Here is a 23,191-nt window from a genome sequence, read left to right as displayed (position 1 = left end):
CAAGGTAGTGTGTTGCTACAGACAAAACAATGAAATCAGGCAGCATAAAACCACATCAGAACAAAAGTATTAAAAAAGCAGTATCAAGCAGATAAAACACAAACATTCAAAAACTGTTACAGATCTGTAACAGACCCCCACAATGAAATCACTGTTGTTTTTTTCTCCCTTAATTTTTACCCAGATGCTCTCAACCTGGTTCCCAGGATTTAAGTCATGGACCTGCTCACAGGTGTAATCATCCCTGACATATAGCACTACTCTCCCGCCTTTCCTAGATCTATTTCTGTGGAATAGGTTGTACCCCTCAATTATTACATTCCAGTCATGAGATTCATCCCACCAGGTTTCAGTGATGCTTCAGGAGCAGCAGTGACGTAGTGGTTAAGAGCAGGTGCATTCTAATCTGGAGGAACTGGGTCTGCCACTTGAGCTGTGGAGGCTTACCTGGGGAATTTATATTAACCTGTGCACTCCCACACATGCTAGCTGGGTGACCTTGGGCTAGTCACAGCTTCTCGGAGCTCTCTCAGCCCCACCCACCTCACAGGGTGTTTGTTGTGAGGGGGGAAGGGCAAGGAGATTGTAAGGCCCTTTGAGTCTCCTACAGGAGAGAAAGGGGGGATATAAATCCAAACTCCTCCTACTCCTCTTCTTCTTCCTCTTCATCCTCCTCCTCCTCCTCATGATGATGATGATGATGATGATGATGATGATTGTAGATTTCACAGCTGCCAGATCTTTAGCTGGTTGTTGGCCTTCATTACAATTCGAGCCTCACCCAGAGGTCTAGGAAATTGTAATGTATCGGCGTAGTATTCGTGCGGATCCCAGCAGGGCTGCCTTCTGAATTTGACAGATGTTAATTTTTGTCAATTCGAAGATGTTTCAAGTGCTGCCCTAGTGTTTTCGGGATGGTGCCCAGCGTGCCGATTACCACTGGGACGACCTCGGCTGGTTTGTGCCATACACGCTGAAGCTCGATTTTCAAATCGCGGTATCTAGTTACCTTCTTGTGTTCTTTTTCAATGACCCTGCTGTCACCGGGGACTGCTATGTCGATGGTGGTCACTTTCTTGTCCTCGATCATGGTGATGTCTGGTGTATTGTGTTTCAACACTTCGTCTGTTTGGATTCGAAAGTCCCACAGGATCTTGACCTTCTCATTTTCCATTACTTTCTCCAGACAATGTTCCCACCAGTTCTTAGCTGTTCTTATGTTGTAATTCTTGCATAAATTCCAGTGGATCATCTTGGCCACTGAGTTGTGTCTCTGTTTGTACTCAGTCTGGGCAATCTTTTTGCAGCAGCTGAGGACATGATCTACAGTTTCATCAGCTTCTTTGCACAGTCTGCATTTTGCATCATCTGAGGATTTTTCGATTTTGGCCTTGATCGAATTTGTTCTAATGGCTTGCTCTTGGGTGGCTAAAATCAGGGATTCAGTTTCCTTTTTCAGAGTTTCAGTTGTTAACCACAGCCAGGTCTTTTCGTTATCCACCTTGTCTTTGATTTTCTGCAGAAATTGGCCATGCAGTGCTTTGTTGTGCCAGCTTTCAGTCCTCATTTTAATCACATTTTTTTTGTATTCTTGTTTGGTTTTCTGGATTTGCAGCAAATGTCTGTTCTTCACTTCAATCAATGCCTGTTCTTGACTTTCCTTCACATAATCGGCCAGTGCATGCTTCTCCTCTTCCACTGTTTGCTGTACTTGCAGTAAGCCCCTGCCTCCAGATCTCCGGGGAAGGTATAATCTATCAGTATCACTGTGTGGGTGTAAGGCATGGTGCATTGTCATAAGCTTCCGAGTTTTTCTATCCAGTGCATCCAACTCAGCCTGTGTCCAGTTGATGATTCCAGCAGTGTACCTGATAACGGGTATGGCCCAGGTGTTGGTGGCCTTGATGGTATTCCCACCGTTTAATTTAGAGTTCAAAATTTTCCTGACCCTCTGGGTGTACTCCCTTATGACAACAGTCTTCACTTGCCCATGCTTGATGTTATCCAGCTGCAAAATGCCCAGGTATTTATTAGCTGCCTCTTGGTTGCACTTGATGAGTTGGCCATCAGGCATTTCAATCCCATCACTCTCGGTGATCTTGCCCCCCTTTATTGCCACAGTAGCGCACTTTTCCAGGCCAAACTCCATTGAAATGTCTGTGCTGAATATTCGGACTGTGTTTACTAGTGACTGGATTTCTGTGTCTGATATCCCATACAGCTTCAAATCATCCATGTACAGCAAATGTGAGATTTTTTCTGAGTCTTTGGCCATTTGATAGCCCAACTTTGTTTTCTTTAAAATTACTGTTAGTGGGAACATGGCAATGATAAACAGTAAAGGTGATAGTGAATAACCTTGGAAAATTCCTCGCTTAATGTTGACTGTTCCAAAGTTTTCATTTCCGACTATCAGTTCAATTTTCCACTGTCTCATCGCTTTTTCAGTGAATACTTGAATGTTTTTGCTGATGCCAATTGTTTCCAAGCATTTCATGATCCAACTATGGGGCAGTGAGTCAAATGCCTTCTTGTAATCGATCCAGACCATATGCAAATTCGTTCTTCAATTCTTGCAGTTCTCCATTATCATTTTATCTATCAGGAGTTGATCTTTTGTACCCCTGCTCCTTCTTTTGTTCCCTTTTTGCTCCACTGGCAGGATGCTATTTGCTTCCAAGTAGTCCATGATGTTATCTGCTATTATGCCAGTGAGCAGTTTGAGCATCGTGGGTAAACATGTTATTGGCCTGTAGTTTCCAGGTGTTGCTCCTTTGGCTGGATCTTTCTGAATCAAGTATGCCTTCCCAGTTGTTAGCCATTGATCGATTTCACCATTTTGCATGGCTTCATTGAACTGCTTGGCCATTGCCGGGTGCAAACTGGTTAGGTATTTGAGCCAAAAGCCGCCATCATCATCATCATCATCATCATCATCATCATCATCATCATCATCATCATCATCATCATCATCATCATCATCATCATCATCATCATCATCATCATCATCATCATCATCATTTACACATAACAACACAGCATAAGTGTATTATTATTATTATTATTATTATTATTATTATTATTATTATTATTATTATTATTATTATTGTGCCATGTTAAGAGTTCCAGTTCATCCTATTTATTACCCTTGCTTTGTGCATTGGAGACATCTAAGGCTTTGGTTCATGCCCCGTGGGTGCTTATTTAAGGTTTTATCCCCCTCGCTGCTGGGTTTTTGAACTATTTGCTCAGTTCTCTCTATAACCTTCAGCCTATTCTCCCTAGTACCAGGTGAACTGAAGCTCGATTTTCAAATCGCGGTATCTAGTGGCCTTCTTGTGTTCTTTTTCAATGACCCCGCTGTCACCGGGGACTGCTATGTCGATGATGGTCACTTTCTCGTCCTCTATCACGGTGATGTCTGGTGTATTGTGTTTCAACACTTACGTCTGTTTAGATTAAAGAAAGTCCCACAGGATCTTGACCTTCTCATTTTCAATGCTTTCTCCAGACAATGTTCCCACTAGTTCTTAGCTGTTCTTATGTTGTAATTCTTGCATAAATTCCAGTGGATCATCTTGGCCACTGAGTTGTGTCTCTGTTTGTACTCAGTCTGGGCAATCTTTTTGCAGCTGCTGAGGACATGATCTACAGTTTCATCAGCTTCTTTGCACAGTCTGCATTTTGCATCATCTGAGGATTTTTCGATTTTGGCCTTGATCGAATTTGTTCTAATAGTTTGGTCTTGGGTGGCTAAAATCAGGGATTCAGTTTCCTTTTTCAGAGTTCCAGTTGTTAACCACAGCCAGGTCTTTTGGTTATCCACTTTGTCTTTGATATTCTGCAGAAATTGGCCATGCAGTGCTTTGTTGTGCCAGCTTTCAGTCCTCATTTTAATTACATTTTTTTTCTGTAGTCTTGTTTCGTTTTCTGGATTTGCAGCAAATGTCTGTTCTTCACTTCAATCAATGCCTGTTCTTGACTTTCCTTCACATAATCGGCCAGTGCATGCTTCTCCTCTTCCACTGTTTGCTGTACTTGCAGTAAGCCCCTTCCAGATCTCCGGGGAAGGTATGATCTATCGAGTATGCTGTGTGGAGTGTAAAGGCATGAGTGCATTGTCATAAGCTTCCGAGTTTTTTTTCTATCCAGTGCATCCAACTCAGCCTGTGTCCAGTTGATGATTCCAGCAGTGTACCCTGATACTTGAATTTATGGCCCAGGTGTTGGCGGTGGCCTTGATGAGTATTCCCACCGTTTAATTTAGAGTTCAAAATTTTCCTGACCCTCTGGGTGTACTCCCTTATGACAACAGTCTTCACTTGCCCATGCTTGATGTTATCCAGCTGCAAAATGCCCAGGTATTTATTAGCTGCCTCTTGGTTGCACTCGACGAGTTAGCCATCGGGCATTTCAACCCCATCTCTCTCGGTGATCTTGCCCCCCTTTATTGCCACAGTAGCGCACTTTTCCAGGCCAAACTCCATCGAAATGTCTGTGTGCTGAATATTTGGACTGTGTTTACTAGTGACTGGATTTCTGTGTCTGATGATATCATACGGCTAAAATCATCCATGTACAGCAAATGTGAGATTTTTTTCTGAGTCTTTGGCCATTTGATAGCCCAACTTTGTTTTTTCTTTAAAAGAATTACTGTTAGTGGGAATTGTGGCAATGATCAACAGTAAAGGTGATAGTGAATAACCTTGGAAAATTCCTGCAAGCTTAATGTTGACTGTTCCAAAGTTTTCATTTCCGACCCTATCAGTTCAATTTTCCCGCACAATCTCATCGCTTTTTCAGTGAATACTTGAATGTTTTTGCTGATACCGATTGTTTCCAAGCATTTCATGATCCAACTATGGGGCCAGTGAGTCAAATGCCTTCTTGTAATGTCGATCCAGACCATATGCAAATTCGTTCTTCAATTCTTGCAGTTCTCCATTCTCATTTTATCTATCAGGAGTTGATCTTTTTGTACCCCTGCTTCTTCTTTTGTTTCCTTTTTGCTCCACTGGCAGGATGCTATTTTAAACCAAGTAGTCCATGATGTTATCTGCTATTATGCCAGTGAGAGCAGTTTGAGGCATCGATGGGTAAACATGTTATTGGCCTGTAGTTTCCAGGTGTTGCTCCTTTGGCTGGATCTTTCAGAATCAAGTATGCCTTCCCAGTTGTTAGCCATTGATCGATTTCACCATTTTGCATGGCTTCATTGAACTGCTTGGCCATTGCCGGGTGCAAACTGGTTAGGTATTTGAGCCAAAAGCCGCCATCATCATCATCATCATCATCATCATCATCATCATCATCATCATCCTCCATTCATCCATTCATCCATCATCATCATCATCATCATCATCATCATCATCATCATCATCATCATCATCATCAATTTACACATAACGCTTTAGCATAGAGGTGTATTATTATTATTTTATTATTATTATTATTATTATTATTATTATTATTATTATTATTATTGTGTGCCATGTTAAGAGTTCCAGTTCATCCTATTTATTACCCTTGCTTTGTGCATTGGAGACATCTAAGGCTTTGGTTCATGCCCCGTGGGTGCTTATTTAAGGTTTTATCCCCCTCGCTGCTGGGTTTTTGAACTATTTGCTCAGTTCTCTCTATAACCTTCAGCCTATTCTCCCTAGTACCAGGTGAACTCCTTTCCCCCACTTCACTCAGTATCAAAGGACTGTACACACATATAACCAGAACAATTATTATTGGGACCATTCTGCCAAGTCTATACAAGGGTTCAAGATTAATACTTCACAAGAGTGTGCAGATTCTTAGAAATAAACAGGCACTGAGTTAAAATTAAAACACTTGGAATAAAAGATTAATTGAATTCAGATTTGGAAACACACACAATAAATGTTACACAAATTCAAAATTCTACTATGAGCAAATATTACTAATCGAAAGAGAAATTAAGAGTCGTATGCGGCAGAGTGGGAAGCTGCGGTACATCAGTGCAAGCTCTATTCCCCACCTGCATTCGGTACCAGCTGAAGTTGGGGTTCAGGCAGCCGGCTCAAGATTGACTCAACCTTCCATCCTTCCGAGGTTGGTAAAATGAGTACTCCGCTTGCTGGGGGTAAAGTGTAGATCGCTGGGGAAGGCAAACCACCCCATAAAAAGGTATGCCTTGTAAATGTTGTGATGTGACCCCACCCCATGGGTCAGTACTGACCCAGGGCTTGCCCAAGGGATTCTCTTTATCTTTAAAGAGAAATTAGAGGGTAGGGCAGTGGTGGCGAACCTTTGGCACTCCAGATGTTATGGACTACAATTCCAATCAGCCCCTGCCAGCATGGTCAATTGGCCATGCTGGCAGGGGCTGATGGGAATTGTAGTCCATAACATCTGGAGTGACAAAGGTTCGCCACCACAGGGGTAGGGGGAGGTGGACATGTGAGTCTGTTGCAGCAAGTGAAGTCCAGTAAGGTGTGTTGGAAGAAGGAGAAAGCAACACAGGTGGGGGGCGGGGGAGCACTCTGCCTCTGCTCAACTAGCAAGGGGCCTCTCAGTAGTAGGATGATGGAGCAGTGGCAGCTAATTGGCTGTAAATTAGATGTGAAGTCGTAAAACTGTCTTCCTGTTAAAACAGTCTTTCCTTAAAACCTTGCGCAATTGACTTACAGCAGTGAACTTCAAATGCAGCAAAATCAGTCTACTCTAAAGCAGTGGTTAGGGAAGGGGGGCAGCAGTGGGGGAGCAGCAGTGGCGTAGGAGGTTAAGAGCTCGTGTATCTAATCTGGAGGAACCGGGTTTGATTCCCAGCTCTGCCGCTTGAGTTGTGGAGGCTTATCTGGGGAATTCAGATTAGCCTGTGCACTCCCACACACGCCAGCTGGGTGACCTTGGACTAGTCTCAGCCCCACCCACCTCACAGGATGTTTGTTGTGAGGGGGGAAGGGCAAGGAGATTGTAAGCCCCTTTGAGTCTCCTACAGGAGAGAAAGGGGGATATAAATCCAAACTCCTCCTCCTCCTCCTCCTCCTCCTCCTCCTCCTCCTCTTCTTCTTCTTCTTCTTCTTCTTCTTCTTCTTCTTCTTCTTCTTCTTCTTCTTCTTCTTCTTCTTCTTCTTCTTCTTCTTCTTCTTCTTCTTCTTCTTCTTTGTCTTCTTTGTCTTCTTCTTCTTTGTCTTCTTCTTCTTCTTCTTCTTCTTCTTCTTCTTCTTCTTCTTCTTCTTCTTCTTCTTCTTCTTCTTCTTCTTCTTCTTCTTCTTCTTCTTCTTCTTCAGCAAGCGTCTGTTCGTTCCTCCATCTTCTGTCAGCTTCAAGGGGGTTCAGCTCACAAAATAGTTAAGATAAAACCCAGTAGATAAAACTGTTAAAACAGTACGGATCTTAACTGCTATATAGCTAAAACCAATTAGTTTTAAAAATTAATCAGTTAAAATGAAAGCCAATTAAAAAAAAAAACTAAATGCAAAGCGGAGCCCAGTTAGGGTGAGACCAGCTCGTAAAATGCTTAAAATACCTTAGATAAAATTCAGCTTGTTAAAAAGGCAAGTAAGATAAGATTATATAACTAAGCGGTTAAAAACAGTAAATTAAAAGAATAAAAAGGTCTTAGTGAGCCTAAATGCCAGGGATGTTGTTATCATCTTAGAGGAGGAATCACTCACACTGCTATCCTGACGCTTCTCCAGAACTGGAACTATCAGAACTTAAGAAGAGACTTGCTGGATCAGACCATTGAGGGCTCATCTAGTCCAGTATCCTGTCTCACACAGCGGCCAACCAGTCCCTCTAGATGTCCAGCAACGTGGCATAGAGGCTGAGACCTTCCCCTGATGTTGTGTCCTGGTGCTGGTATTCAGAGGTTTACTGCCTTGAGTCACTGTGGCTAAGAGCCACTGATAAACCTATCTTCTATGAAACTATCTAATCTATCATTACATCCTCTGGCAGCAATTTTCAAACTTTAACCCCTTACTGTGCAAGTCCAGCATGTTTGGAAGAGAATGTAACAGCATCTGTCAAGACAGGAATCTTGTGGTTTCACAGAAATGACTGCATTACTTTGGTCCCCTGATGACTTGAGCCGCAGTGGCAGAACACGTGAAGTCGTGAAGTCCCAAGCTCAGTCTTTTTTTAAGCTTCTCAGAGGCTGCTGAAAGGAAGCAACCTTGGAGAGGGTTTCCCAGACCGAGTCTGCAAGCTGGGGTCGGACGGGTCAATTCTGGGACTCTGACTAAGGCTAACTCACATTTTTCCCCCCACCCTCTCTCTCTTGTCTTTCAGATTTGGTGAGTGTTGCACTGTTTTGCCCAAGGCTTGCCTTTCGTCTGGAGTTTGCCTCAGGACAGTAGGACCAAACTGCTTTCAGCTCCTGCTCAGCTCCTTCGAAGGCTGGGAGATGATGAGGACGGGTGGTATCTTTATGGACCTCCAGCTAGCGCCACGGAGCTGAGCCCCTCCCCTTGCCTTCATTCAGCGGTTCCACCTCTGAGTGGAGTTGAAGTAAACTGGAGTTTATTTAGCCAAGAAACCAAAACGGGGGACAGGTATTGGGGAGATAGCTGTCAGTCAGCAGAAGAGCGTGATGCGCACCCGCTTTTTCTCTAGAGGTTTATAATTGCCTGCCCACCCGCCGTGTTTAACTTGTGTTTGGGAGCAATCTGGGTTCATCTGTACAGATCTGTCCTTGCCGGCCCTATTTTTCCTGCTCTGATGCTGATGGCTTGTTCAGCCAGCATTTAGGAGGAGTGACATAATGCAGAGCTGCTCAGTTTGATGAGATGGCTGAACTTTGCACGGTGTCAGTGATGACTAACTTTGACAGCGACTGATCATTAGACTTCTGTAGCCTCAGGGCTAGACAGCAATCTTGCCAAGCCGACATATATTTCCCTTTCCCTGTTTTGTTTGCTGTATACTCTTTTCAACAAAAAGAACTAAGTGGAATTGTAATTTCACTGGTCACGTGCTGGACTGTCTTTGTTTAGAATTCTCTGCTCGGGTCCTAGTAGGCTTGTGAAGTTACAATTCTACTTAGGGGCTTTCCGCACTGACAGAGTTGTGCTGGTTTCTACCTAGGTTCGCCTCAGTGAATCCGCACTGCCACCGAGCTCAACATTGTTTTGTCTCAGCCCCCCCCCCCTCAGAACTGCGACATCCTTGTCGCAGTTATGAACTACACTTTTCTGCCAGAACAAGGTCAATACCGCTTCGAAGCTTCGAAGTGCGGACACATCGAAACGACACCTCATCCGTTCAACCAATCAGGAGCCACTTTTGTGGCATGCGCAGAATGGGAGAGTCGTGGCGGGCAGAAAGCACATGTAACTGTAAACTGTAAACTGTAAAAACTGTAAAAAAAAAGAACGCTCCTGTTTCCCGTGGTAACACAAGCTCCAATCACAATCGAGGAGCGAGACAGGCACCAAGATGATCCCGCCCACTTAGCTCAGTTCCAGGGGGCCAACTCAGTTGCTGTGGGGACAGCCTGGAATCGCCCTCCACTGAAGGGAACCGAGTCGACCCTTCTGTAGTGCGGAAAGCCCCTTAGTTTTTTTAGCTGAAAAGAGTATACGGTAGATGTGTTTTTAAATTAATGTAATGTGAAGGTTGGGGGAGCTTGTTCTATCAGGTTGGGGCCAGGACTGAGAAAGCCCTGGTCCTCATTGAGGCCAGCCGGGGACTCTCAGAAGGTGCACCTCCGAGGAGCGGAGAAACCTAGTTGGGCAATATGGGGAGAGGTGGTTGCTCAGGTACATGGTTCCAAATCAGGGCCTTAAAGGTTGAAACCAAAAACTTGAAGATGGCCCGGTACTCAATTGGCAGCCAGTGCAGTTTATAAAGGACAGATGTAATGTGGTCTCTGCTCAAAACCCCTGCCAGGAGATGAACAGCTTCAAGGGAAGGCCCGTGTAGAGCGAGTTACAATAATCCAGCCTAGACGTGATGGTTGCATGGATTACTGTGGCAAGGTCAGAACTGGAGAGATATGGGGCCAACTGGCGTGCCTGTCGGAGATGGTAACAGGCCGTCTGGGTGGTCCTAGAAATCTGGGCCTCCAGAGACAACCTGGAGTCCAGAATCCCACCCACATTACGTACCGATGAGGATAGATGTACTTCCTCACTGTCCAGAACAGGCAGCCCAAAATTGGCCGGCATCTCTCCCTGACCCACCCACAGAACCTCCCGTCATTGCTGGATTCAATTTCAGCCTACTCACTCTCAACCAGCCGGCCACAGCCTCCAAACAACTAGAGGGCCTGCACAGTTAATGTCGGCTTAAATGGAATCCTGTTTTCCATACACAGTTTAATACTTGGGGGCAAAATTACTGTCGCTTGAAACATGAATGGCGGCTGTTGTGTATATATTTCTGTGGTTATGGTTTGTGATTGCTGAATTGTATAGATTGGAATGTTGCCCGGCCGAAGGCCCCGTAGCTTCTGTCGGCAGAGTTCCTGACAAGGCTGCTGGTTACGTGGCATTTGTGTTAGTTTGTGGAGCTGTTGTCTTTGTAACTGAGGGATGAAATGTGTATTGAAGAACGGAGATGGCCAGAAAGAATCCTTGAATGTCTGAAAGATCAGGTGCCAGTAAGAGGCATTTTTTGTCTCCCTCGTTGCCCTTTATGCCTAGAATTGCCTCCCGGAACAGGGGTGTCGTGCTGCCCCTCTTCCTGCCTTTATGCACACCGTTCCTTCTGTGCCTACTTTCCCTGGGCAGTCTTGGGCAGAATCCCCCATTTTCTCTCCCATCTTGTCTTCCTTGTCCCCACATTCAGATTGCCATCCCCTTGGGGCAGGAACCGGTTGCCTTATGCTCTGGAAAGCATCATTTACATTGTTAACATTTACATGAATGTTATTTATTGCCTTACACTGGAATGCCCTATCAAATTTTGCCTTTCAAAAATGGAGCACCTTCCTTTCATAAGGCTGCAGCGTTTGGGACTCTTTAGTTTGGAGAGGAGACGGCTGAGGGGGGATATGATTGAAGCCTATAAAATTAGGCATGGGGTAGAAAATGTGGACAGAGAGAAATTTTTCTCTCTCTCTCTCACAATACTAGAACCAGGGGGCATCCATTGAAAATGCTGGGGGGAAGAATTAGGACTAATCAAAGGAAACACTTTTTCACGCAATGTGTGATTGGTGTTTGGAATATGCTGCCACAGGAGGTGGTGATGGCCACTAACCTGGATAGCTTTAAAAGGGGCTTGGACAGATTTATGGAGGAGAAGTCGATCTATGGCTACCAATCTTGATCCTCCTTGATCTGAGGTTGCAAATGCCTTAGCAGACCAGGTGCTCAGGAGCAGCAGCAACAGAAGGCCATTGCTTTCTCATCCTGCATGTGAGCTCCCAAAGGCACCTGGTGGGCCACTGCGAGTAGCAGAGTGCTGGACTAGATGGACTCTGGTCTGATCCAGCAGGCTTGTTCTTATGTTCTTATGTTCTAATGTACACCTACAGTCCCATTCGGTAAAAAGGGAGTTTAACTTGCACACCATATATTGCTGCCATCTATTTCCCATTTTTGCCTTATCGTTCTGAGCATGCTTTTGTCAGGGATACTGTCGTTACCTCTCCCAGACTGCTAGTCATTAAAGAAAGCAAGTGGAAAGGGCTTGATCCAGTTGGGGCCCCGGGGTTTGACCCACAAACTAGACTGGAGATGAAATGCCAGCAAAGCCTGAAACTGTGCTGAACATGATCTTTGAAACCCCGGCCCTTGTGTAGTTTTGAAGTTCCGTGGAAGGACACATCTTATTGTGGTTGAAAAGTGGGCAAATCAGTTTGCAGGAAATGAGTTGTCAGCTCTGGCATCCTGAGCAAGTCATCAGCATATTCCTTGGATGGAAGAAAGCTCTGCCTTGCAGTTATCACAAACTGGGATTTGATGCCACCTAGAGTTAGGTGGAAGGATAGCCTGAAGGCGCTTTCAGGGGCAGTGGATTGAAAGACAGCGTGGTGGCCTGATTCTGTACGTAGCCATTCAGCCCCCCGCTGATCAGCTTGATTTCTGCCCCAGGCTGCCCACAAATGCTGGCTGCCTCTGCCACGTCAGCCTTTAGATTTGAAGAACGCTGAGGAGGGCACACTTCTTGTTCTGGAAAATGGAGGTTGCTCAAATACATTGGAATGTTGGTTGTGGTGGGTTTTCCGGGCTGTGTGGCCGTGGTCTGGTGGATCTTGTTCCTCATGTTCGCCTGCATCTGTGGCTGGCATCTTCAGAGGTGTATCACAGAGGGAAGTCTGTTACATACTGTGTCCAGTGAGAAGGGAATGTTTAGTGGGGTATATATTGTCCATGTCCCAGGGTGGGGAACCAATCAGTAAGTGTTTGGTAATCAGTAAGTAACTTGCTCTGCAAAGGTGTGGTTGAGTGCATTGTATTGCAGGTGGGGTTTTTCAGTTCAGGGAGTGATTCACATTTTCATGCCCTGCAGCAGCAGCAGTATTGGTGAATGCAAATCCAGTGTTTGGGTGGAGTCCGTTGTTCATGAACTTAGCAAGCCCTTGGGGTTTGCTTTTGGTGTTTTTAAGTACTGGTAGCCAAGATTTGTTAATTCTCAGAGTCTCTTTTTTCTTGTTGAAGTTGTCTTGGTGTTTGTGAATTTCAGTGGCCTCCCTGTGCAGTCTGACATAGTAACCTTCTGAATTGTCCAGAATTTCAGTGTTTTCAAATAAAATGTTATGTCCAGTTTTGTTTAAAACGTGTTCTGCAACTGCAGATTTTTCAGGATGGTCAAGCCGACAGTGTCTTTCGTGCTCCTTAATATGAGTCGGAATACTGTGTTTTGTGGATCCTATGTAGACCTTTCCATAGCTGCAGGGCATGCAATAGACTCCTGCAGAAGTGAGGGGGTCTCTCTTGTCCTTTGTTGAGCGTAGCAATACTGCTGCTGCTGCTGCAGGGCATGCAAATGTGAATGCCCTGCAGCAGTGAATGCCCTGGACTGATAAGCCCCACCCGCAATACAATACTATCAACCACATCTTTGCATAGCAAGTTCTGATAAGACTGATAAGCCCCACCCTGGGACATGGACAATACATACCCCACTAAAAATTCCCTTCTCACTGGCAGAGTGTGTAACAGAGTTCCCTCTTTGATACACCTCTGAAGATGCCAGCCACAGATGCAGGCAAAACGTTAGAACATAAGAACATAAGAACTAGCCTGCTGGATCAGACCAGAGTCCATCTAGTCCCCTCTCTGCTACTCGCAGTGGCCCACCAGGTGCCTTTGGGAGCTCACCTGCAGGATGTGAAAGCAATGGCTTGCTGCTGCTGCTGCTCCTTGCTTTCTTTGGAACCAGCTCGCACATCTTCTGATTGGTTGTCACAAGTCACGTTGGAAGACCAATGTGGTACAGTGCTTAGGACAGTGGTGGTCTGCTAAGGCATTTGCAATCTCAAATCAAGGAGGATCAAGATTGGTAGCCATAGATCGACTTCTCCTCCATAAATCTGCCCAAGCCCTTTTTAAAGCTATCCAGGTTAGTGGCCATCACCACCTCCTGTGGCAGCATATTCCAAACACCAATCACATGTTGCATGAAGAAGTGGTTCCTTTTATTAGTCCTAAATCTTCCCCCCATCATTTTCAAATGAATGCCCCCTGGTTCTAGTATTGTGAGAAAGAGAGAAAAATTTCTCTGTCCACATTTTCTACCCCCTGCATAATTTTATAGACTTCAATCATATCCCCCCCTCAGACGTCTCCTCTCCAAACTAAAGAGTCCCAAATGCTGCAGCCTCTCCTCATAAGGAAGGTGCTCCAATCCTTCAATCATTAGGAACAAGATCCACTAGACCATGGCTACACAGCCCGGAAAACCCACCACAACCAGTTGAATCCGGCCGTGAAAGCCTTCGACAATACATTGGAATGTGTTTGTACATTTGGTTGTTCCAGATTTGGCCTGAATAGTGACCAGGAGTTCTTAGCCCAAGTGAGCCATTGTTGGGTCACATTTTGCTTGTGTCGCCGTGAAGGCACGCCCTGCTCAATCCATTCATCTGGGGCTGGATCTGCTCAATTAGCACACCTCCAGCATTATTGTAGTGTTATTGAATTGGAGTGGGAGTCCTTGGAAAGTATTGGATACCTTCTGTATCAGCATCATACTTAAATCTGTAATTCATTTATAAAGCTGTCAGCTGCAGTTTGAAGTGTTTCTTTTCTACGAATATGTCATTTCCTGTTTGTTCTATGTTTTATTCTTATAAACTGCCTCAGGGGTGAAATTCCAGTGGAGAGTTTGGGATATAAGTACTGTAAATAAATTGTCTGTCTTTGGGGAATGCTTATCTTGCTTTCTTTGGAACCAGCTCGCACATCTTCTGATTGGTTGTCACAAGTCACGTTGGAAGACCAATGTGGTACAGTGCTTAGGACAGTGGTGGCGAACCTTTGGCACTCCAGATGTTATGGACTACAATTCCCATCAGCCCCTGCCAGCATGGTCAATTGGGAATTGTAGTCCACAACACCTGGAGTGCCAAAGGTTCGCCACCACGGGCTTAGGATATCACATGATGACCACGGAGACCCAGTTCAAATGTCTGCTGGCCCATGAAACATTCTGGACACAGGGGCAGATTGGCCATTATGGCCACAGGGACTTATTCCAATGGGCTGATGGCCTCCTCCTCCCACCTGGGCTGGGCTAGCTCAGTGGCAAAAGGGGCCTGTGCAGGGAGGCTGCACCTGGCCTGCCTGATCCCAAGTCCACGCAGCTCACGGGAGCCAGTGCCCAAGGCCCACGCAGCCTACCCAGGCCCACTGGAGGGCTTGGAAAGAGGAGCCAACTTGGCAGGCAGGCAGGCTGCCCCTCCCTCCTTTTCCAGGGCTGTCTTTGCTTCCCGGCCTGCCCTTGGCCGGGCTGGTGACTCTCCATCCAAGTGAGTGGGAATTTGAACCAAAATCTTTTTCCCCCCAATCCAAATTGAGAACTGTTTGGCTGTCCACTGTGCCATCGTGCTCACTCTTGGCTTCCCTGGGCTTTTCGAATCTGCTACAAATCCATGACGAAAAGTGCGAGCGCTTCTGCTTTTCATCTTCCATTGTGGCTGCTTTTTTAACCCAACAGCTAAAATCATGTTCATGGGGTCACGTGGACACCTTCTCGGTCCTCTAGCACGTACTCCCTGCGAGAAAGAAAGGGGCATAACAAGAAAAGGAGACAGTATTCATTTTCCGTTGCTTTTTACCTCCCCTCGCAAGTCTGTTTCTTTTAAAGAAACAACCAAGATCCTTTTCAATACTTAAAATTTAAAATTTTGTATCTTTGTTCTGTCCTTTCTGCGAGGGACTCAGGTTGGAATGCATCACTTGGGGAGACAGCCCTGTGAGGCAGGCCAGTCTGATTGGCCCTCTCATCTACCACTAGAATCAACGCTCTGCAGATCCCACTTTGCAATCATGCTTGTCTGCACCTTTTTTTGTTTAACAGATGCTGTCTTTATTTTGGTTTCTTAGATCTTCCCCATGGTTCTCCTCAGACAATACGAAGAGATATTGGTCTGTCTGTTACACACAGGTAAATAATCCAACATACTTAACTATTAAAGAGCAATCAAGGTATGATTCTGTGGTTCAATGTCCGATCTCCAAAAACTGAAACAAACTCCATGTATAGAACAGAGGTTTATTCACGATCTGGAGGACAGCTTGGAGAATCCAAGATTGACTTTTCCTGCGCAGTGAACAGTAATATGTTTCCACAATCCCCCCCCTCCCCCACACACACACAAACACACACGGGAACAGCACTGTGAAAATATGCAGACAGTAAGGCCCTTTCCGCACAGGCCAAATACAGCGCCATGGGGATAGCAAAAACGCTGTCCCCAGGGAGCTGTCCGCACATCCTCCCCAGCGGTGCAAAGCTGCCATTTTCCCACCTCGCTCCCTGAGCGAGGTTTTCGGAAAACGGCAGCTTCCAGCTGCTGCCGTGCGAATGGCAGCAGCTGGAAGGTGTCATCTCTCCCCCTTTGCCCGATCGACCTACCTTCTCTGCGACCGTCCGGCGCGTTGCCGAGGCCAGGGGACACGCCACCCTGCCCTGCACGACCGCTCCGGAGTCGCAGGGCAGTGGGGGCGTGTTCCCAGGCCTCGGCAACGCGCCGGATGGTTGCAGAGAAGGTAGGTCGATCGGGCGACGGCGCTCCATGGCGCTGTCTTCCCTTTCGTTACCGGGACCGTTTGTGCGGTCCCGGGGGGGTTGGGTCGGCATCATGTATGCCGACCGAACCCCCAGCGTGGCCGTGCAGAAACGGCCAAAAATAGCACAAACTGAAACCACAGAGGCTAACCTTAGCCAGCACCTGCCCAGACAGAGCATAGAAAGACATCCCACCCCCCACCCAGCGAAGGTGAGAAGCAGCCCCAAAAGCAGTCCAACTACTAGGCATCCTGACATTCATGACTGTTGGATATTTTAAACAGGAAAAGGATGAAATTAGGACCTTCCCAATTAATTTACAGGGCAATGAGGGGAATATTTACATTCACATCCTATTGTTGACATGTTAGTGGGAATATAACTAAGCCAACCTTTCGGAAGGCCTCCACGTGTAGGTGACATCATCATGGGGGCATTCCTCGCAAAGGACTTTCTGGGGATGCTCCTTCTCAAACATGGAGCCTGGATTCCCGATTCCTCGCATGGGCCCAGTGGATTCCAGGGCCTGCTTGTGAGATTGATTCTGTGGAAAGGCTGATAATGCTGCTTCCACAAGAGATGGTTTGCTGCCTGAGTGGAGAATGGATCCTACACTTCCACCCCATTTCACCACAACATTGCAGAGGATTTTGAGGCACGTATTTCACCTATGTCAGCACACAGCTTTGCCAAAAACATGCAAACCCAGACTTGAGCACTGTGTCTGCCAACAGTGGACACTCCTCAAATTCTGCCATTTTTTAAAGTGTCCCCTGATTGGTAGAGTTCGCATTGATTCTTTTATACCAACAGTCCTTAATAGGGTCTCTTTCCCTGGGAAAACCGATTGTGAACTTGTTTCTGCTTGTACTTCTTTGCCTCTCTGAACCTGCGGGGTGCAAAATCGGTTCCCATCGTGATTCTAGGCTGGCCTTCCCCTGTCTCTGCTGCACCAGACACAAGCGGCTGCAGAGCAATGTCAGGGACATTTCAGGGAGTCAGCCCCAGTGGTTGGATTGCCAGCTCCAGCTTGGAGCCTGGAGATCTGGGGCTTAAGCGTGGCAAGTGTTACTGGCCTAACAGGGGAAGGGGTTTTATAAAAAGGATTCTCCACCAGCTGCTAAGAGTGTAACAGCACACTTTAAGGTTTTAAAAGTAGCGAAGGGGAATGAGCACTCAACGTTGGCAGCGAGAGGGGGCCAGAGGGGATCTTTTAGACTGTATAATACGGGGAAGGAATTCTGGCAATGAATATTCCACAGAGAAACGCAAGAGTCCAAATTAAGTTTTTAAGTCCAAATTAAGTTTTAAGTTTTAACAGAGCCCCCAGGGGATGGGGCGGTTTATAAATCGAAACAATAAATAAAATAAAATAATAAATATAATTTTGGTTCAAAAGCACACACATACAGTAAAGCACAAGAGCACATACATTCAAGTTCTAGTATATAAAAAGGTTTGAAATATAGATGGGAGGATAGAGAGGGAATTGGGAATTGCAGGGTGATACGTTACCTAAAAGTAGATGAAGTAGAAGGAAGGGATTCCACGCCAGCACAGAAACCCAGTGAAGGATGATATCGTGTCTCAAAACTGACCAGACCAAGGGAGGTACAGGCTAGTAATGAGCAACGTGTTGCAGGTGAACTGAACTTTTATAAGGTAGATTGTTCCTTGGTGGGTGTAAGGAATTCCATAGAAGCAGAAATAAAAGGCTTTTTGGTGTAAAAGACCGTTTATTCAGACATCCTAGAAAGCTCACGTACACGACGTGGCAGGAATAAAGTCTCCCGCCAGAAGCACAGGTTATAATTCTGTCCATCCCATCCCCCCTCCCGGTTTCTCATGGGAACGGAGTTCTCATCCCTCTCGAAGAGATAAGGCCTCCACCAGAGTCTCCGCCGCAGATGCTGGCCCATCGCCCGGGTTATGGAATTCAGTCAAGGCCAGGCGGCTGTTCTGAACATCAACACCATTGAATCCCTTACACTCTGCCTCCCTTAAGAAAAACTTCTCCCCCCCAGGTTTGTGCGGAAAGGTGCGGTGGAAAGCAGAAATGAGGAAGGGCGTCAATATTTTCTGAATAGACCCATTGATTATACCCAGAGGAATATCCCACCAAGAGACTAAATATTGCAAGCGTTTGCGATTAAAGCGAGAGTCCAGGATGGCGTCAATTTACGTAATGCTTGTGGCCATCAATTATAGTCGTGAGGGGTCTCTCCAATGATTATCGTGCCAGGCATCGGAAGCGGGGAGCCTCCTTGGAGTAAACTGGAATGAAAGACAGGATGGATATTACTTAGAGAATTAGGCAAGTCTAATCGGGCAGTGACATCATTAATCACTTTAGTAATCTTAAAGGTCCCACGAATCTTTTGCCCAGTTTTGAAAAATTTATATGCGTCTCTGAGATTCTTGAGGCAGACAAATATACCCAGAGCCCACCGCGTAAAGGGAAATCCGGCGGTGCTTATCCGCTTGAAGTTTTGGGAATCTTTAGCTTGCTGTAAAGCTGATCTCTGGAGGATTCAACGCTTCTGCAGGTAGTTCGCGACGGAGGGAAGGACCGACCAGACACAATTCGAAGGGTTTTTTTGTACTGCTATGAACGCATTATTGTAGGCATTATTCTGCAAGCGGAATTAAATACATACCAGTTGTCTTGGTGATAGTTGGTGTAACAAGCGTAAATACTGTTCAAGGAGTTCTGTTAGATTCTCTCCGACTCACCGTCACTTTGAGCGTGGTAGAGGCGGCAATTGCGGTGACCCTAACAAGCCAGGAAAGCTTTCAAGAACTTTGAAATGAATTAGGTTTGCTTGATTGGGACACCACCTTAGCGGGGAGGAGTGTAGGCGATAAAATATGCTGAATGAACAAGTAGCGCTAACTTAGGAGCGGAGGGATGGAAGCACATGGGATGAAATGGGCTTGATTGGCAAATAAGTCCACCACCACCCACACGACTGTGTTGCCTTTGACTTTCTGGCAAATCCGTAATAAAATCCATGGAGATGACTTCCCAGAGGCGGGAGGCCACCGGAGAGGCTTCAACAGACCATGGGGTTTTCGGAACTGATTTGGCTTCCGCACAAACAAGAGCATCCTTTGATATATGTCTCAATGTCTTTGCGCCAGCGCCACCAAAGTGTGGCCGGGCCAAATGCAGAGTCTTAAGGAAGCCAAAATGTCCAGCCCGGCGGGCATCATGACAGGCCTCGAGAACCTGCTACGGAGGAGGAGGCCGCGTACCAACAATCCCCCCCGCCTCAAACACCCATTCTCCAAAGCGGTGGGAGTCACCTTCCTCCGCTGGTGGCTCGCGCTCCTCGAGTTCCGTAGGAAAGGAGAGATCCAGGCTGGGAATGGGTGGAAAAGGAGGAGTGGGCGTCTGAGATCAGTGACAGCCAGCTGGTGGGAGGAGAGAACAGTGTGAATATCCCGTGAGCAGCTCCACCCCTCCCAGGCGAAGCCTTGGCGCATCAGCCAGTTTATTGGTTTTCAGGAAAAAATGGACAGTGAAAGCGAGAAGAAATCATTGTGGAGTTGTTTGCGGACATCTTGAGGGTGGAAAGGCCGGCCAGAAGTTCTTGTGATCGACCAAACTTGAAAGGGGTGTTTAGCCCCTCAGCCAGTGGCCAAGTGGAAGGCGCTACTTTGATAGCGCCAGTCTCTTTATCCCCTACAGTCCAGTTGAGCTCAGCGCAATTTTTATGATAAATAAGCACGGAACAAAGGCCTATCATCTTTATTTCTCTGCAACAGGGCTGCACCAAGCTTTGTCGAGGCATCCCGTGAACCACAAAAGGAAGATCTGGGTCAGGTGTTTTAGGATAGGTTAGGTGGTAAAAGCTGATTTTTAAATGTTGAAAGGCTGTCTGACATTCCTTAGACAGAAAGGGGCCGGGCTTGGCAACCTGTGGGTCTTTACCTTTAGTGCGTAAAGAGGTCTGTGAGTGGGAGAGTCAGTTCAGCGAATTGGGAATTATAAAGATCACGATAGAAAATTAGCAAACCCTAGGAAAGACTGGAGTTCCTTCCGATTGGTGGGGGCAGACCATTGGAGGACTGCTTCAATCTTAGCAGGATCCATTTTTAACCCTCGAGGAAGAGATCCATTGCTTAAATAGTTCGATGGAGGGATTGGTGAAAACAACATTTAGAAAGTTTTTTGCAAAGAGGGAGTTGTCGAGCAGCGTTTTAATACTTCCGAACCAAGGCTTCATGCTCTCCTCCATGGTTTGTGGAATAAATTAAAACATCATCTAAGTTACACCACTACTCCCCTTGTAATAAGTCATGTAGAACCGTTTGATGAGGGCCATAAAAGCTCAGGACCACTTAGCCGAATGGCATTATTAAGTATTCATACTGTCCAAATTACAGTGTTAAAATGCAGTCAAATGTTCATAGCCTTCGCAATCCTGACTCTGTAGTAAGCTTCTCTTAAATCCAACTTAGTAAAAATACGTCACTTGCCCAATGCATCTAAAAGGTCCTTGATCAAAGGCAAAGGGTATTTATTGGACAGGAAACGCGTGAGTCCTCGGTAATCCGTACAGAGCCTTAAAGACCGTCCTTTTTTTTAACAAATAATACAGAGAGCAGCATGTGTGTGTTTGGTAGCTTCGTCATATGAACCCTTGAGTAAGGTTCTTGTCTAAGAGAGCACGAAGTTCCTTCTCCTCATTGGGACTCATCGCATTAGATTCTACCTTGGGCAGTTGAGCCCCTGGCTGTATCTGATTTTACCCGGTCAGTGTCTCTATGGGGTGGCAATTGGTCGCATTCTTGCTCCTGAAATACTCTGGCTAAATCTTGGTAAGCGGTGGAGCGCCCGGTGGATTCGGGAACAATTAGGCGTGCACGCTAGCGAAGCCAGGGGTGTATGTCATTAGGAGGTGAAGTTATTCCCCCAATTCATGTGTTCTCCACAGGGGTCAGTGAATTCTAAGATCGATTCTTTCCAAATGAATTTTGGTTCATGCAACAACAACCATGGCATGCCAGGACTATGGGTGTTTGGCCACTGGGGCCCAGAATAAAACTAATTTTCTCCCAATGGTCGAGGCGCGGAGGAGAACGGTTGCGTTTTGAACTGGGCGGTCCTTAACCCATTGAGGGCTACCCGTCCATTTGTGTGTGACGGTATGGGCTTAGCTAGGAACTTCGGTCTAGTCAAGTTCCTCAGCCACTTGGGGCGCAGTAAGCAATAGGAGCAGAATCTACAAAGGGCTGAGGCGCTATATCTGAGAGTGTGCTTAGCGGGGTTGGCCAGAATGGCAGATACGTAATGGGCGCTGCCTTCACTCACCGCATCTGGAGTGAACCCTTATCCAGAAATTTTGAAGAACAAACGCCACTTCTCTTCTGGGTAAGCGCCGGTGACGCCCAAACGAAACCCGTGGAGGCGGCCCAGTTCACGATGGTGGCAGCAGATGGGGTCGCGGCGCGGCGGAAGCGGTTGGCTTCTGTTTTGAGACGGTTGGCAGCTAGATGACCGGTCCTCCGCGGTAAAGACCTTACAATCCCAAGCGGCGGCGGCGCTTCGGAGGTGGACCCGTAGAGACTGCGCTGGAATGGCTTGCGAGTATAGCGGTGGTGTGCTTGGCGGGTTTTAGGCATTAAATTTGTGTGGCGATAATCCAGCGAGCGCCACTTGAGATCCTAATTGATCCATTCAGCAATAGTGCGTGGGATCGAATAAAGTGCGTTTCAGCACCGGCGGCATCGAGAAGTATTCACATTTCATCGCTCAGGCCACTTCAGGAGAGTCGAGCAGCCGCCCGCCTGAAGTCCGCGAACAAATTCACTGGCAAAGCGGTTGCCTTGCTGAATAGATTTAATGGTGCGGATGGCTTCATTTTCAGCATCCGGATCTTAGGCGAGCCCTTAAGGCTTGGGAGGAGCATGAGCACCGTCGCGAGGTATCCTCCCCTTGCAGGTCAAAGAGTCACAAACCAGTCGTACCCGCTCCATCCAAAGGCGGAACCACGATGTCCCGATATTTTTTCAGCGTTCAGACCGGTACAAATCGTCATAGTCCCTCCATGTGGGCATCGAGTTACCCAGGATGAAGTAGGGGAGTTTGGAAGGGGTCCCATCGAAGCGAGGCGAGTATCGGAGGTCTGTAATATCCTCTCGCGGCCTAGGCTACATGCCAGGCCGGCGGTTATGAGTTAGTGACGCTTGGAAACGGAATCGGTGGAGTTGGGGCACCAGCGCCCGCTGGTGCTCTGGTGGGAGCAGGTCTTTGGAAGGTGGCAAGATCTGGCGAAATTATGGGACCCAGAAGCGTCGCCCCTCTGGCGTTGGCTGTTACCCGGTAACAGCGTAGACTCCAGCTTAGGGCTCGCGTACTGCTTCTTCAAGGTCCTTTTCAAAAGGCTAAGTCTCTTTAACGCTGGTCAAAGGCATCTTGAATAGCGCGATGCAAAGCTACTTTCTCGTTCCGAAGTTTGGCCGGATTAGGTCTGGTTGAATAGCTGCAGTTAGTTCACTTTGTGCGCAAAGGCATAACGTTTTTGGCGTTGGTAGCTCTAAGTCCAGTTTAGGTGTTCCAGGACCTTATCATGGACCGATAGATTCTGCATATATTGCCGTTGCAGCGTCTGTACCGGTCGGTCGAGTTGGATTTCTTTACAGCTGCTGTTCCCGGTCCTTTTGCAGGTTTTCGCGCTCTTGCTGCAGCTGCTCCGTTCCTCTTCCCATAGCTGGCGTTCCGCGGGCCCATGCTTCCTGGGCATCTTGCAGTCGGCCCACTTCCTCATCAGCTCTCTTTTGGCCGGGAAATAGGTCGGATGAGAAGGCAGAGCTTTCTTGATTCCCTCCTCGCTTCGGATGCAGCACCCTCGTGTCCACAGCGACTCCTTGAAGCCTCAGGTGCAACTGCTGATCCAGGATCTAGAGTCGATCGGGAAGCTTCAATGCGGATACCCTCCCAATCCCGATATAGTCGGTTTCTACGGTAGTCTTAGAGACGGCCCCAGTGCTATGCACCACGGTGGATTCTTGGGAGCATCATCAATCT

General features: G+C 46.7%; 1 protein-coding gene across 3 annotated transcripts in view; it reads left to right on the top strand.

Moving 5' to 3' along the window:
• KSR1 (kinase suppressor of ras 1) overlaps nucleotides 1-23,191 on the top strand; it is a 71,774-nt gene that overhangs the window by 26,432 nt on the left and 22,151 nt on the right. For all 3 annotated transcript variants that reach the window (XM_048519538.1, XM_048519536.1, XM_048519537.1), the window contains 2 exons: nucleotides 8,269-8,273; nucleotides 15,474-15,534. In XM_048519538.1, the coding sequence (XP_048375495.1) occupies nucleotides 8,269-8,273; nucleotides 15,474-15,534 (66 nt within the window). The remainder of the gene's footprint in view (nucleotides 1-8,268; nucleotides 8,274-15,473; nucleotides 15,535-23,191) is intronic.

The sequence above is a fragment of the Sphaerodactylus townsendi genome, linkage group LG16 (assembly GCF_021028975.2).
Source record: "Sphaerodactylus townsendi isolate TG3544 linkage group LG16, MPM_Stown_v2.3, whole genome shotgun sequence".
Classification (NCBI taxonomy): domain Eukaryota; kingdom Metazoa; phylum Chordata; class Lepidosauria; order Squamata; family Sphaerodactylidae; genus Sphaerodactylus; species Sphaerodactylus townsendi.
Note: the sequence above shows the minus strand (reverse complement) of the source record. Positions and strands in the feature narration are given on the sequence as shown.